The following is a 16,898-nucleotide window of genomic DNA, read 5'->3' on the forward strand; positions in this document are numbered from 1 at the left end:
TAGGTAAGTGCCATAGGTATCATAGATTCAAAAAGTGAGCCACAAAGAAGATAGGTGGTATGCCTATTGTGTTACTACATGTCAATCTAGACCCCTTTTCTTGTGTACTTTCTACTGCATTTCAGCTGCCACTCTTTATGCAGGTGACTACTAGATCTCTGTATAAATAGTTCATCCTGAGCACTAATCATTTTATCTCCACTTATTTATTGGACATATTCCCCTGAATGTCCTGCCAGGGCATCAAGCTGAGTATGTTCAAAAATGAACTTACAATCTTCTTTCTTAGACTTGCCTCTCCTTCAAACTTCCCCGTGTCTGTTTGTGCTGCTGAACTCCAAGTCACTCCCATTTTAAACCTGGAAATTAGTAGTATACTACAATAACAATGTTACTTCTGTTTCTGCTTTTGTTGATCTTCACCCATGTATCACCATTCTACAGTCCTCAGATTCCTGTATTTTCCTGCATGAGAATATGTTCACCTTGCTTATTGGCTAAAACAAAAGAGACGTATGATTCCAAACAACTTTCTTTCACCCCTCGGAATCTCTGTGTGTCTTCTCCAATCCTCTGTTTCCTTCCTGGGAATCATTTTTGACTTGTCTTTCCCTTCTCCCCACCTCAGTGTCCAATCTATCAGCCTTTCAAATCTACTTCTAGTGTCATTCTAATTTGTCTTCTCCTGCCCATTCTCAATACTTCCCCTCTAGTTTAGGCACTTATCACTTCTTCCCTAGAATAGTGTAATAAGCTTCTAATTAGTCTTCTTGTGCTTCCAGTTCCTCTTTCCAATCCTTGGTTCTTTTCCCTCTTGATAGAGAAAGTGTTTTGAGCTGCTGGGTTGGGAAAGTGTGTGGTGCCTTTGCTTCTATTGTCTTTGTTCTTCCTTAATTTTGGGCAACCATTTATGACCTTCTGAACTTCAGGAGGTAATGAGAGCACCAGAAGTACCACCAGCTGTTGAAGAGGTAGCAGGGGCTCAGGACAGAAACGCTAGCAGAAGGATATGGAAAACCAGTGTCTCAGCTGACTTTAAGGAGAATAACTATTGAAGATCTACCAGAAAGCTGTGCCTTGGGGGACTTCAGAAGGGCTTGAGGAAGGACATAAAGGACTCCTGGGCAAGGCCCCAGTGGGAAGACTCTGTGAAGAAAGTTTGCAAACTTTAAAACTATGCATATATTTACAAGACTTTCTGATCATGCTGATGATTACTCTTGTCTGGTTCAACTGCACTTGGAAGAGAGTTTTTCATTGTACCACCAGAGGCCATACCTGGGAAGACCTAAGCCACTTTGTTCTTTACTGCTTAGACTTTTACCCCACTCATTTTCTGGTCTGTGTTTACTGACACCCTTCTTCCCTGTCCCCATCAACTCCTCTTGGGAAACCTAAAATCAGTACCATTACCATTGTCCTTGAAAGGGACGTTGTTTCAGAATTGTCAATTCCCAGACCAGAGTGCTATTCATTGCTATTCTTTGGCCTCTCTTACTTGTGTATGTTGTCTTCCCAGTTGGAATATAAGCTCCTTGAGGGCAGTAATTGTCTTCCTTTTGTATTTATATCCCTACCTGTTCTGGGCCAAGATTATGATAGGCCAGTCGAGTCTCCAAGGTTAAAATGAATGAGTCACTCAGGGATCATAAAATATAATTCAAACCAGCTTTACTAATAATAGATTAAAAGAACCAGTTTAAGAGGATATGAGATCTTCTTAACTCTCTATAGTTTGGCTTCTGGCCTCATTATTCAACTGAAACTTCTTTCTTCCAAGTTACTGATGATCTCTTAATTGACAAACCCATTAATTAGCCTTTTCTCAGTCTTTATCAAAGCTCTTGATCTCTTTGCAGCCCTTGATCACCTCCAGCTTTCTAGGTTTCAGTGGCACTGCTCTGTCTTGGTTCTCCTACTACTGATTTCACTGCTCCTTTTCAGTTTCCTTTGCTAGATCTTTATCCAGGTCATGCCCAGTAACCTTGGGTGTCCCACAGGGCTCTGTGCTGGGCTTTCTGCTCTTCTCCCTATATGCAATATCACTTTGAGATTTCATCAACTCCCATGGATTTAATTATCATGTCTATGCTAATGATTCTCAGATCTGTTTATCAGGCCCTAACATTTTCCCTATTTCCAACTGCATATTAGTCATCTCAAGCTAGATGTCTTCTGAAACTCGTGTCCAAAACTGAACTCATCATCTGCCCCCCCCAATATTCCTCCCTTTCAAACTTCCCAATTATTGTTGGAAGATACCACTGGAAAAGACTTTTGAGAGTCTGTTTCTGCAGCAAGGAGTGATCAAATCAGTCAATACTTAAAGAAACTAATTCAGAATATTTGCTGGAAAGTCAAATGCTGAAGCTGAAGATTAAATACTTTGGCTTATATAATGAGAAGACAGGATCACTGGAAAAGACCTGATGTTGGAAAAGATTGAAGGCAGAAGGAAAAGGGGACAGCAGAGAATGTGATGGATAGATAGTGTCATGGAAACAATGAACGTGAACTTGGACACTCTTTGAGAGATAGTGGAGGGTAGAAAGACTTGATGTGCTATGGTCCATGGGGTCATGAAGAGTCAGACATGACTGAACAATTGAACAGCAACAAAAAGGTCATACCATATGAACATAGGCCAAAGCAAGGATGGTAAACTACTGCCCAAGGACCAAATCCTGCCTCTCCATGCTTTTGTAAGCTGAGACTGGTTTTTATGTTTCTAAATAATAAAATAAAGCTTTGCTTAAAAATGTAAAAACTGTTCTTAGCTCTTGGGAAAGGGTGTACAAAAGTAGACCTCATCTGCTATTTGCTGACTCTAGGGCTATAGGAACATAGAAGGTTTAGCCTTATATTCACATTACAATGTAATGCCTTCTCTGAACTCACTTGCCCAGCTTACACTGCTGCTGACTGGTTAGATCATAGAAGGATGACTGTTAGTACTCCCAGGATTCTGAGGGTAACCCTGTGCATGGTCATATTTCTAAATAATAATTCATGACCCCTCACCAGTGTGCTCTCCCTTAATCAGCTAGTGGAGTCTATTCTTTATCAAAGACATTTTCTCAAATGGCACAGCAAGGGCTGTAATTACAAGGCATTTTCCCCAAACAACAGGGACCCATTCTCCCACAAACATACCTAGTGTCCAGGAGTGGGTAGGAGTAAGTGCAGACTTAAAATACATTGGTAGTAGGTCACATACATAGGGGACATATATGTCCAGGCACTTCACAATTCTGAAACTACTATTAGTGATATTTTTTCCCTTCTAGAGGGTCGTAATGAAATTTACTGTGAGTTGACTTGTTATTTGGCTGGGCTGGCTCTTAGAGGATAGTTTCTTCACTGGGTCATTAGATTAACTGTGTTTTCTCCTCCTGAGATGAGATGACTCAGCTAGATGGACCTTTCTGCTGTTGGGCTTGGTCAAATAGGTCATTTGGTGTTTGGTGGCTGGTTTGCCTCTTCATCATGCTCTGATGACTTTACATTACTCCAGGCAGATTGGTTGGCTGTAGCATGACGTCTTTGCTAGACAGGTCAATCTGTTGTTCTTTCTCCACTCATTTTTTTATAGATAGGTAGTCTTTTTTCTATTGTCTGGGCTGAGGTGTGGAGTGGAGTACAACTTTCTCTTTGGCTGTAGTGTTACCAGCTTCTTTAAGCTGGGGCAACTAACCTTAGCTTAGGATCAACAAAAAGTCCTTACCTTTAACTCTCTCAGAGCTTGAGTCCAGAGGTTATCTTCAGGCAGAAAATGAGAGGCTTTTCTTTACATGGATAAATTCCCTTATAAGTTCTTAAGCTACTTTATGGTGCCTTAAAGTGATTAGTTTCAGTTTCATCATATGCAATTAAAGTATTCACATCTCCCAGCCTTTCTTGGATTGGGGGGATGTCTTTTTTGTATCTTAAGGCTTTCCCTGTTGCCTTTCAGTTCTCCAACTTTTAGCTTCTGCACATCTTAATCTTTGGTTGACGTCACACTGGGCCACCCCCATGCTATCAACATGAGTACAGTCTTTCAATATTTGAAGTATTTTTGTGTGGAAGAGCGATTAGATGTATTCTCTGTGCTCCTGTAGGGTAAAATTAGGAGCAGTGAGTGCAAGTTGCAGAGGCAGATGTAGGCTTGTTTTAAGGAAAAACTTTGTGACAGGGCTGTATCAGTAAGTATGGAGTTCTGCCTGGAAGTCTTCAAGCAGAGCCTGGGTGACCATTAGTTGAGTCAGTTTTAGAGGGAATTCTTATTCTGGTATAGGTTGGCCTACATGATTTAAAGGTCCTTTCCAATTGTGAGACTCTGTACCAGGTTCAATAAGGACTCTTTTTATGCTGGAACAGCCCTAATTAGGACATTATTAATGAGTTAAATAAAAAAAAGCCTAGGGTTGAGAACTGAAAGGTCAGCACAGCAATAGCTTTCTGACTTAAAATTTGCAAATGACTGTTAAAACTTTATAAATTAGCTGATATCTAAAGTCCCAGTAGATGCTACTTTTTAGTCTTTAATTTTAGATTGTGTTATCTGTCTAAAGATTGTACAGGTGTTACTGAGTAAAGATAACTAGAAAAAAAGGACAAAAGGTTTTTTTTACATGATATTGTGCTAAATGCTTTAACAAATTTATGATCCTCACAGCAACCCTGGGAAGTAGGTGCCATTTTACATTTGAGGAAATGGAGACAAAGGTTAAGTGACTTGTCCAAGGTCACATATCTAGTAGGTGTCTGAGGCTCTATTTGAATTCACTTCTTCCTACCTCCAGGCCCAGCACTTCCACACTATGCCATGTAGCTGCTTCCAGTTAAAATAGTGAGACGTACATTAAAAAAAAAAAGTATTTCTTTCTATTGTTAATATAGAAGTAGAAAATTAATTGGAAGTCAGTAAAGAATTTGCCAAATTATTTAAGCTTTAGGGAGTGTGAGCAAAGGGAAATAATTATTTATGTAATAGGTTTTCCAATTTTTTTTCTATTTACCTTGAGCATAGCAGGATATTTCGAGTTTATCATATGTGTAATTTTTAGAAGTTCATTACACTCTTAAATGAGTTTGTCTCTTCTGCAGTGACCAAAAATCATGAGACAAAAAAAGATTTTCTAATGTTTTCACATGGTTGTGTCACTCCGTGAAAAATTGAAATCCTGTTGTTGTCATGTGGCCGGATTACTATATGCAAAATTAGTAAATCATGCTTTTGAAATTTGAGATTTGAAGAGGATTGGGATGATTTAAGCATTTCATAAGGTCTAAATTTGATCATTAGAGAAGACTGTTAGTTGTTACATGGGTGTCTGCTTCAGTTACCAACCAAATTTGAAGAACTGTCTGAACCAGAAGCAGCAAAAAAAGGAGGGGGGGAAGGGAGGGGAAAGAGAGGGAGAGAGAGAGAGAGAGAGAGAGAGAGAGAGAGAGAGAGAGAGAGAGAGAGAGAGAGAGAGAGAGAGAGTGTGTGTGTGTGTGTGTGTATGTGTGTATGTGATGGGGAAGATTGGTTAGAGGAAATGTGTAGTAGAAAGAATGAACTTCAGTGGCAAAATAGGACATCTAGTATTGAGATGAGATAATAATTATGTCATATACAACTGTCTATTTAGAATGAAAATGTAGTTGAGGAAGAGAAGTGATGCATTAATTATTTCAGTACTATAATATGTATACACACACACACACACACATATGAAAACACTCACTTTACATTACCTTAGTATTACACACACACACACACACACACATATACATGCATACACACATCTGGTATTACTTTGATATGTTTGTGTTTTAATAAGTCACAGTATCTGTTGAATGTATCAAATAGTACACGTATAAGACATGTGGGTCACATATAGAAATTCAGTAATTCATCCAACCAAAAGGATTTATTTACTGTGAACTTGTAACAAAACCCCACTAAACTAATTAGGAGGTAATAAAAGCACAGTTTTGTTCTTTCAAGGGCTCACAGTGTCATAGAAGAAAATTTTAAAAATCATAGATAAATACAAAACTGCTTAAAGTAAACATGATGCTACATTTTTTAAAAAAATAGAGTTTGAGCAATAGTTTCATAATCAACTGTAGTAAAAACTGCAGTTTGACACATTGCCAGTCAGAAATAGTTCTACCTTATATTTGTTTGATGATTTACAGTTCGCAAAATACTTTTTTGTGTTTTTTCATGTGATCCTAACAATAACTGTGAAGGAGAGTAATTGTAAAATAAGAATTTTTATATTTGCCTCACAGGGTTTTTGTGTGGATGTAAAATATTTTGAAAACTTTAATGTGGTATATAAATACCACTTTTTATTGTTACCCTCCTCATTTTAGAGGAAACTGAGATTCAGAGAGATTGTGACTCGTCCAGAGTCATATATTACCTTGCAGAAATCTAGAAAATTTTCATGCTGGTAACTGAGATTATAACCATTTAGTTTAGTTCCTTCCCTTACTTTGAAGTTAAGAAAACTGAAACCCAGAAAAATGATGATCATGTAGTTACTGATGGACAAGAGATAGGATTTGAATTCAAATCCTCTGATACCAAACTTGGTGTGCTTTTTACCATGCCACGTTACATCAGTGGTGGTTGAAATTCAATTTCATCTATATTTTGAGGGATATAGGTTTTGAAAACAAAATTTCATGAAAAAAATATAAAACAACATTTGGGAAGGAGATGTCTAAATTTGTGCATCTCACATTTCTGTTGAGCTACTGCAATTTTGCTTTGCTCATAGAACACAGCAACTTCTTTGATGCGGACACACTGTGCTAGATGCTCTTGTGCCAAGTGTTGCCCATGTCTCACAATACCACATTCCAAAGTTTTTCAGGACTTAGAAGCCAAGAGAGGTTCATGTCTTGACTCTGATACTTAAATAAGCATAGGAAAAAGTTCTTTAGAGAGACCTTGGGATTGTCTTTGTATTACTTTTTTTGACCTCTATACGAGGACTTGGCTTCTTTTAGTTAACTTATTTTTGGCTTTTGAACAATGTGGCCAGCCTATCACAGTTGTGCTCCTCTTGCTGTATGACCTGGAAGAATTCAGTCACCTTTTTTATGAGTAGTGGATCCTCTGCCTTGTAAATCTTTGCTGAAATGGAATCAGTACCAGGTATTTTGCCAGACAAGAGGAGCCAATTTCTGCTTCTGGGAGCCAAGATGGCAGAGTGAAAAGGTAGTCGCTCTCACTCTCCCCCTATCAACCTCTGAAGACCCAGAAAGTATCACCCTAGAAAAAAACCCTGGAACTGCTGAACTAGAAGAAAGATGGGGAGCAGCAGTGCAGCAGCCCAGCAAACAGGATCTCCCAGTGCCTCAGCAAAAATAAGAGAGGCAGAACTACGAGGGGCCCCAGGCGGATAAGTACCCTTCGGTGTTCATTTGAAAGGAGCTGAAGAAAGCAACCTAAAGTCTCCCTAAAGCCCCAGCCTTGCTGGTTCTAGCCCAACACCAGGTGAGCCGTCGGAGCCCTGCAGCCCCCAATTGTGAAGAAATCCTGAAGCCCAGTTGGTAGAGCAGGCAAACATGAACACCTGGACCTCTGAGTGCGTCACTGGGGGGGGCAGAAGGGGGGGGGCGCGCAACCAGTAGAGGCCAGCTCGGAAAAACACCAGGTGCCTCAGCACTCTACTGAAAAGGAATCTCCCAGTGCATTAGCAAAAACAAGGGAGGCAGCAGTGCAAGGGGCCCCAGGGAGATAAACACCCTGTACCACCCATCTAAAAGGAACTATGGAAAGCTAAAGGAAAGGAAAAGCAGGCAATCTAGAATTGCCTTGCTGACTCTAGCCCAACACGAGGTAAACTGCCAGAACTCTACAGCCTCTAATTAACAACATAAGAGGCCCCAGCACACAAAGCCAGTAACCAAGACCTAGGCCCCCAACACGAGAAGCTTAGGTCAGTGCTCTCTGTTCCCCAGCAGGAGAGCTCAATCTCTTTAAAGGCCAGGGAATAAAGAAACATCATGAGTAAAAGGAAACTTGCCATAGATTCATATTATGAGAAGAGTGAAGATCAAGACAGAAATTCTGAAGAGGACAACATTGTCAACAAACCCACATCTGCAACATCAAAAGGAAATAGGGAACTGTTCGGAGGCCCAAAAAGCCTTCTTAGAAGAGCTCAAGAAGGATTTTAAAAATCAAATGAGAAAGGTAGAAGAGTCCTTAAAAAATACAGTTGGCCAATTGGAAAAAAAGTACACTGAAGAAAACAAGTCCCTAAAAAACACAATAGGGCAATTGAAGAAGGAAGTACAAAAACTAACAGAAGAAAACAATCTGTTAAAAACTAGAATTGGATAACTGGAAACTAATGACTCCATGAAAGAGCAAGAATCGGTCAAACAGAAACAAAAAAATGAAAAAATAGATGAAAATGTAAAATACCTCATCAATAAAACAACTGACCTGGAAAATCGATTCAGGAGAGACAGTTTAAAAATTATTGGACTACCTGAAAATCATGATGAAAAAAAGAGCCTGGACAGCATCTTTCAGGAGATCATAAAGGAAAACTGCCCTGAAGTACTAGAACCAGAAGGTAAAATAACCATAAAAAGAATACACCGATCACCACCTGAAAGAGATCCCAAATTGAAGATACCAAGGTATATAATAACAAAATTCCAAAATTACCAGATGAAAGAAAAGGTGCTGCAAGCAGCCAGAAACAAACAATTTAAATATCATGGAACCACAGTCAGGATTACACAGGACCTTGCAGCTTCTACATTAAAAGACTACAGGGCATGGAACATGATATTCCATAAGGCAAAGGAGCTTGGAATGCAGCCAAGGATCAATTACCCAGAAAAAATGAGCATCATTTTTCAAGGGAGGAGGTGGATATTCAACAAAATAGGAGACTTCTAAACTTTCCTGATAAAAAGACCAGAGCTCAACAAAAAATTTGATCTTCAAGTCCAAGATTCAAGAAAGACATAAAAAGGTAAATGGAACAGAAAGATACAATATGTTGTTAATAAGGGCAAACTGTTTGCATCCCTACAAGGGAAGATGACACTTGCAGCTCTTGAGAACTGTATTGTTATTACACCATGTTAAAGGAGTATACATAAAGAGGGTGGATATTAGTTGACTTTGATGTAATGATAAAAAAAAAATCTAATCCAGACAAGAGGAGCCTAATGGTATTCAAAACCTCTTCTTCAGTTGGAAGTTCAGGTAGATAGGGATTGATTTCAACCTGTGGTGTATGGGTCTGTTGAACACTTTGGAAATGTTCAGCTCATCTCTCTAGGATCATGTCCTTATCACTGATCATTGTTGCTCTATCAGTCCTGAATAGTTGAGATACACTCTAGGTCTTTGGCCCATAAATAGCCTTTAGGGCATCATAAAAGCACTTTGGTTATTACTGTCGGTGTAAAACTGAATTTTGTCTGCCTTGTTACTGAGCCAAGAATCCTACATCTCTCTGAATTTTGGTTGAACTTTACTTTTGTTGGAATTAAACAATGTCTTCTTAGATACAGATAAACTATCCTGTTAGTACACCCTGTGGAGTTCTCATTTTTTCATTTAGTAACTTCTGAATTTCTCCATCATTTTCATCAAACCAATCCTGGTGTTTTTGAATGTTCTGGCCTATATGAGTAAATGCAGTTCTATACAACAGATCTTTACAAGCTGCCCTCTCTCCTTCTGCTTTTCTGTTGCCAACTGTGAGTTAGCTCATCTCCCCCTGCAAGTCAGCAACAATCTGTTCACACACAGAGGAGTGCTCTAATCTTTTGGTCTTGCTTTGGGGCCACAATGTGAATATTTAGCTTAGAGAGGACAAGTCTGTGATCAGTCCAGTACTCTGCACCACACATTGCCTTTGTTACTTTCACATTCTGTGTGTCTCTTCTCCTTACAATGACATAGTCTATTAAATGTTGGTGTTTGCTGTGAGGGTGCATCCTTGAAGCTTTATTGTGTTAGGTAAATGGAAGACAGTATTGATGATGAGAAAATCATGAGCTGCAGAAGTCTGCAGTAGTAAGTGACTGTTGCTGTTTCCTACTCCATTCCTCCCAACTACTCTCTGCTATGTCTGGTAGTCCTTGCCTACTCTGGCATTAAAATCACCCAGAATTACAAGCTTGCCTGTTTTTGGCACATTGATGATGAAAGTTTCCAGGTCTTCATAAAATTTTTCTTTGACTTCATCAGGGTTCATCATGGTAGGGACATATGCACTGATGATGGTGGCTTGGCACTTTTCCTGCAAGTGTCCCTTGTATTATCATGAGCCTATCATTCACTTTTTTGGAAGTGCAAGCTTCTTGACTAGATTAGATTTGATTGCAAAACCTTTGCCAACTTCACAGAGTTCCTCATCACAGCCACCATTCCACAAAAATATGTATCCAGCTCCAACTTCAATAAGCTGGCCTTCATTTGCCAGCCTTATTTCACTCATGCATGCTATTTGGATGTGATACAACAAGAGCTGTTCGTCTTTCAGGTCTGCTGTATTTTATGTGATCTATAAACATGCACACATTCCGTATACCAATGGTGAGTAGAATCATCTTTGCAAAAGCTTTTGTACATTTTTTGTGTTTTGACTGCAAAGTGGGATCCCTGCCTGCTGGGGTAAGCAGGCCAGGTTTAGGTGAAGTAGACAGTTTTTAGGACACTTTTCTAGCCCCTTCCTCATGCCAGGAGATGAACAGTGTATTCCACTGCTTAGTCTAATTACCTGCCCTCATCTTTTTCATCCTTATAAAAAATCTTCATTTGAGCCTTCTATCTCCTTAAGCTATTGTCCTGTACCTTTGAAAGGTATGATCTTTCATAGCCAGTTTCACCAAAAAATGTCTACAGTAGCCTCGATTTCCTACTTCCTACTTACTTCTCTGTGGGAAAAAGTCAAGTCAATAAGCACTTACTAAGTCCCTGCTATATTCCAGGCACTGTGATAAGCACTGGGGTACCAGAAGGGGCAAAAGACAGTGCTTGCCTTCAAGGAGCTCACAGTCAAGTGAAGACAGTAAGCAAACAAATGCATACAAACAAAATATGCACAAGAAATAATTAAGAGAAGGGAGGCACTAGAATTAAGAGAGGTTGGGAAAGGCCTTCTGTAGAAGAGGGAATTTTAATTGGGATACTTAAATACAACATATGTGGTTGCATACATATGTGACAGGATATAGATACATTGTCCCATCTCCATGTCTTTGAAGAAAGGAGAGAAATACATTTTCTCTACTCTTCTTTGGGGCCATCCTTGTGTATCATAATTATACAGCATCACTTTTTGTATTTTGATCTTCCCTTTGATGTTGTAGCGACATTTATCCTTTTCCTAGTTCTGTTTCATTTTATTCTGTCAGCTGATATGTCTTTCCATGCTTCTCTAAATTGTTAATACTCATTTCTTGTGATTCAGTAATATTCCATTACATTCAAGCACTGTAGCTTATTTACCTACTCTATTTTATAGGTATCTTCTTTGTTCCCAATTCTTTGCTACCACAAAAAGTTGTTTCTAAGAAAATTTCGGTTTATAAGGGACTTTTTTTTGGGGGGGGTCTATGACCTCCTTGGGTTTTATAATAGTAGGTTCTCTGGATCAAAGGGACCCATTTTCAGTATAATTCCTATTTGCCTTCCACAACTATTGGATTAATTTAAAACTCCAACAATATTTTAGTGTACTTGTCTTTGTTTAACCTCCCCAACATAGTTTCCAACTTTTGTCATTTTTACGAATTTGCTGAATGTCAGGTGAAACCTCAGATTTGCATTTCTTTTATTATTTGTGATTTAGAGTGCTCTTTCTTATGGGTAATAATTTATCATTTTTCTGACAAAAGTATGTATCTTTTGACCACTTATCCACTTAATAACTCTTGGTCTTATTTATTTCTGTTAATTTCCTATCTCATTTTGGATATCAGACCCTTATTAAATAAGTTGAGAATGATTAAGGCTGAGAAAACACCAAATTTGGCAATATAGAAATCATTGAAACTTTGGAGAAAATAGTATCATTTTAGAGATGAGGACAGAAGTCGTACTGCCAAGGGTAGAGGAGTGAATGAGGGGAAAGAACTGGAGGATGGGAGTCCAGACTTACTTCAGGACTCTCTCTTGGTCCCCATTCTCTATCTTTGTAGTTTTAGCAATCTCACCAACTCCCGTGGATTCAAGCATGATATTTAATCAAGCTTTAATCAACTCTGATGGTTAGTCATAATCGTGTCATTAAACTCCCTGAGTCCAAAAGGGGAAAGTGGTGGGAAAGGAATAAGTATTTATTCAATGCGTACTCTGTGCCAGACATTCTACCAAGCTTTTATAACTATCATCTGATTTGAGCCTCACAACAACTCTGGAAGGCAGGTGCTGTTATTATTCCCATTTTTGCAGATGAGGAAATTGAGGCAGACAGTTAAATGACTTGCCCAGAGTCTTGCAGTAGAAAGTGTCTTAGGTTGAACATAGCTCTTTCTAACTCTAGTCCTGGCTTTCTATCCACTGTGCCACCTGGCTCTTCTCTTTCTTTCCAAAACCACCTCTTTCCCTAACTTCCTTATTACTTTAGAGAAGACTACCATCCTTCTAATCACTTAGGTTCACCAGCTGGGAGAAGGATCCTCAATTCCTGGCTCTCACACATGTTTTATATCTCATCAGTTGCCAAGTTTTATTCATTCTGATTTCATAATGCCTCTTAAATCTATCACATTCTTTTCATTCATGTGGCCAGCAACATGGTTCAGGGCCTTATTACATCTTAACCTTGACTGTTGTAGTAGATTCCCAAGTGATCTTTGTGCATCTACTATTCTCTTCTCTCTCCAGCTGTTCCCCACAGATCTGCTAAAGTGATGTTCCTAAAACACAGCTCTAACCAGTGTCATCCCTTTTTAGGGAACTTCAATGTTCCCTGTTACTTCTAAGATAAAATACAAATTGAACTGACATTTAAGGCCATTTATAGTCTGGCTCCTACTTATCTTTCCAGATTGATTTCATAGTACTGCACCTGACAAATTCTGTTTACAGCTTAAATGGACTTCTTTGTTTTCCTTGTGAATCACCTATCCTTCTTTTCCTTGTAGATGGTGACAGTGTAGCTGGACAGTGCCTAGATTGCTCTTCCTTTTTGCTTCTTCCTTTTGTATTATCTAGCTGCCTTCAGGGCTCAGTTTAAGTGCACTTCCTACGTGAGACCCTTTCTTCCAAAGTTGTTAGTTCCCTTCTTCCTCAAACTCTGAAGTTACTTATTTACTTTGTATATTTTGTTTTTATTTATCTGTGTATATCCCTTAGGAAAATGTAAGCTTCTTAAGAGGCAATTGCTAATTCTGCATCGAGAGCTATAATTTTATTTTCTTATGAAAACACAACTTATATTTTTGTTTTTAATCCCTTAGATTTCCCCGTGTATTCCTTCTCCTTTGCTTTCTTAGTGAGCCATCCTTTTTAATGAAGGTACTTTTTGTCTAGCTCAGTGCCTTGCACAAAGTAAGTTCTTAATAAATGTAGAATTAAACTGGATACGAAGTCTAAGAACCTGGGTTTAAATCTATACTCTGCTGTTTACTACCTGTTATCTTGGACAAATAACTTCACCTCTCTGGGCTTTAGTTTCATTGTTTGTAAAATGAAGGGATTGCCTTATATGGTGTCTAATTGTCCCTTCCAGCTCAAAATCCTCCTGTTCCAAGAAAGAAATAGCAAATGAATAGGATAAAAATGTCAGTATTTAAAACAGCTCTGCTTTCTTTTCCAGCTACTTCAGTGATTTTAAGTGAAAATATCTATTGGAGGTTACTTCATATTCATATATTTTACTATTTTTTTCTTAGTGTAATTGATATTTGGCCATCCATATTACAAGCAAATTCATATTTGTATTTTTTAACTATTGTTTTTCTTAGTCTAGCAAGCATTTTCCAAATAGCCCATGGCCTTTCACATAACATATATTTCACTGGTAAGTATAACTTAGTTAACTGGAATTTTTGAGCAATTAGGACCTCTGTCAGTCCAGCCTATCACATAAAACTTAAAATGTACAGTTGTTCAAATCCATACAAAAGTAGTAAAGATTGTTTGGAGGGCTGGAGTGTTTTAAGTAAATTGGTGAGGTTAATCTGGAAAGGGATTTATGGAAGAATAGAATTTGAAGGAAAGTAGTTTATTTTGAATTGTTCAAATTCCATACCTAAACTCTAAATGAAATGAGCATTTCCCTATACATGAAACTACAAATCTGCTTGCTTTTCTAAAAAGTCTAAGTTCAACATGTAGCTTTCAAAGGTGTCCTGCTTTTCTGTAATTCTGAAGCGGTATAGTTTAGAAGGAAGCAGAAAGAGATGAATTGCTATCTGTTAGATGTAAGGCAGAACTAAAATAATAACATTCAGTTATTTTGTTCAGTTTTACTAAACTATTTCTTTTGCACATTACTCAGTTATTTTAGGAAATTTGTCTTTATTTTAAAAGTGAACCTTACACTCATTAAATTTTTCCTTCTGTACATTATGACTTTTAAAGACCTATGATGGACTAATTTGTAGATAATTTTTGACAGAAGCTCCCTCCTTAGACTATCTGATCATTATCAGTAATGATGCTAACTAATCAGTGCCACTTGAAATATTGATTTTTAGGGTTGTTTATATGCTAACACTGATAATTAGCATCAAATATTTCATATTGTCTATTGAGCAGTCATTTTATATTTTTTAATCACTTGTTGGGTAGTGATTTAGAATACTGAAAATTGAGCTGATAGTATACAATAGAACTTTTAACATTTTTGATTAGTATCAGGAATTTACTATTGTTTTTATTATATTTGTTGTGATACCTAGTTACTTCTGTGTGGTAATTGGTTTATTCAAATAAGCAACTGTCAGTGACTATGATTTTCTGAAATGAATTTCTTTTGGAAGAATATCTAAGGAGATATTTCTGAAGTGATTTAACACTTTTCTAAAAATTATTTCCCCAATAATAATTTTTCAGTTAAAATTTGAACTCTGGTGTACTGATGTTTGCCTACGTTGATTATACTTCTTCTTTTTTTTAAGGTAAAGTGCAAGTTAAGAGTTCAGACATACAAGTTGGAGACCTCATCATAGTGGAAAAGGTTGATAAATTTTTAATATATTATAGATGATAAACATACCTATTTGCAATATGGACTGTTTGCAAATTTTATTTTTACATTGAATCTGTTTGGACTATGAATTTTAATTAATTAAATACTTCATACAACTTTGTATATAATGTTCAGAAATTAAATTTTTATTGATTTTTTTATATTAAGTGAGTTTTAAATTATGTAGTTTAAACTATAGTCTAATTTGATCCAGAAATCTGAGTTAATTTTCCATCATCAGACTCATCAAATCCATTTGAATTTAGAGAAATTAGATTCTGTCTATTGCAGAAAGCATTTATGACTTGCTTTCCCTGATATTTCTGTCTTAGCATTCAAAACTTTATCTTTACAAAGAAACATGGCCTTTTAAACTTATTGAGTGTGTCAGAAGGTATTAATTTTTACAGTGTCATTGCTTTGAGAGAGAAAGGAAGGAGGAGGGATGAGCAAGAGAAGTAGAATGTTACTTTCAACGTAGAAGTTGAAAACAAAAAGGTATTGGTCACTGCAAAGGAGGAAAGGGTAAAAGGAAGCAAAATCTGAAGAGTAGAGAAGTTCAAAGGTTTGTTGCTGTGCATACAACATAGATTTTTTGTAGTTGATCAGTTTGCATTTATAAGCATATAATGAAAAATTTTCAAATTGTTGACACATTTATAAGAGTTACCCCAAATATAAAACTTGGGCATTTAAGTTTGTAGGGGAATGCATACAGGGAAACGAGCTCTGGTCTGAATTACAGAAGATTGAAATTATAGATCAGGAGATTAAGATTCTAGTTTCAAATCTGTTAACAAAGCTGTGACCTTGGGGAAATAACTTAATTCATTAGTATCCCTGTTTTCCCATTTTTCAGTTGAAGATATCATCTATGCTTTGCTTATCTTGCAAATATATTAAGAGAATAAGTTATAAATGAATGGTGTTGTGGTATAGTGTATATACTGGCCTCAGAATCAAGAAGACCTGAGTTCAAGACCAACTTCTGAAGTAGTTATCATGTGACCCTGGGCAACTTAGAGCCTCATTGTTCTCTAGCTATAGAAAAGGTATTGCTCCTCTGCCCTGGTAGGAGAAGCTCTTAATGAAATCATAGATTTGGCTAAAAAAGAGAGAACCAGGAAATGATTAACTGTGGAGCCTTACCCTTCCTAGTGGGATCTACTTAAATATGGCCATATCCTTCATTTTTTGGTTAAAAATTTAAGAATAGTGAAATAAATAATACATACTTATCTTTGCATTTAGAGATGTTAAGATGAAATGAGCTAGTCACCATTTGAGTTTCAAGAGTAATGATACTACCTTTATCTTACATTTGAGGGGAATATCAACTTGCACACTTAAATCCCTTAACAGGAGAGTAGGAGTTGAGTCAGGCACTTAATTTACTAAGAAAGGAGGAAGAATGTCTTGTTAGCTCATAGGTAACAGCCAAAAGCATCTGGATTGGGTGACAAAGTACTGATTAGTTACCTACCTATTGCCCTTCTCCCTCCTCCTCCTCCCCCTCCCCCTCACCCCATTAAGGTCATGGCACATAATTAGAGGAAACAACTTGTGCTAACGAAATCTTAAAAGTTTTTTTTCCTTTATGCAATGAAAAGTTGTTCTTTTACCTCTATACTCTCTTCCTCAACTACTTTTCATTCTATACTCTACCTAAAAACTAGATTCAAATTTTACTTCTGGAAGTTACCAGTTTTGTGACCATAAGGAAGTTATTAAACT

General features: G+C 37.5%; 1 protein-coding gene across 7 annotated transcripts in view; it reads left to right on the forward strand.

Annotated features, from left to right (window-relative positions):
• ATP9B (ATPase phospholipid transporting 9B) overlaps nucleotides 1-16,898 on the forward strand; it is a 460,772-nt gene that overhangs the window by 80,500 nt on the left and 363,374 nt on the right. For 6 of the 7 annotated variants that reach the window (XM_020986912.2, XM_020986914.2, XM_020986916.2 and 3 more), the window contains one exon: nucleotides 15,094-15,152. The exons of the other annotated variant lie outside the window; for it this stretch is intronic. In XM_020986912.2, the coding sequence (XP_020842571.1) occupies nucleotides 15,094-15,152 (59 nt within the window). The remainder of the gene's footprint in view (nucleotides 1-15,093; nucleotides 15,153-16,898) is intronic. 7 annotated transcript variants of the gene reach the window in all.

This window comes from Phascolarctos cinereus, unplaced genomic scaffold, assembly GCF_003287225.1.
Source record: "Phascolarctos cinereus isolate Bilbo 61053 unplaced genomic scaffold, phaCin_HiC Scaffold_4;HRSCAF=312, whole genome shotgun sequence".
NCBI lineage: Eukaryota > Metazoa > Chordata > Mammalia > Diprotodontia > Phascolarctidae > Phascolarctos > Phascolarctos cinereus.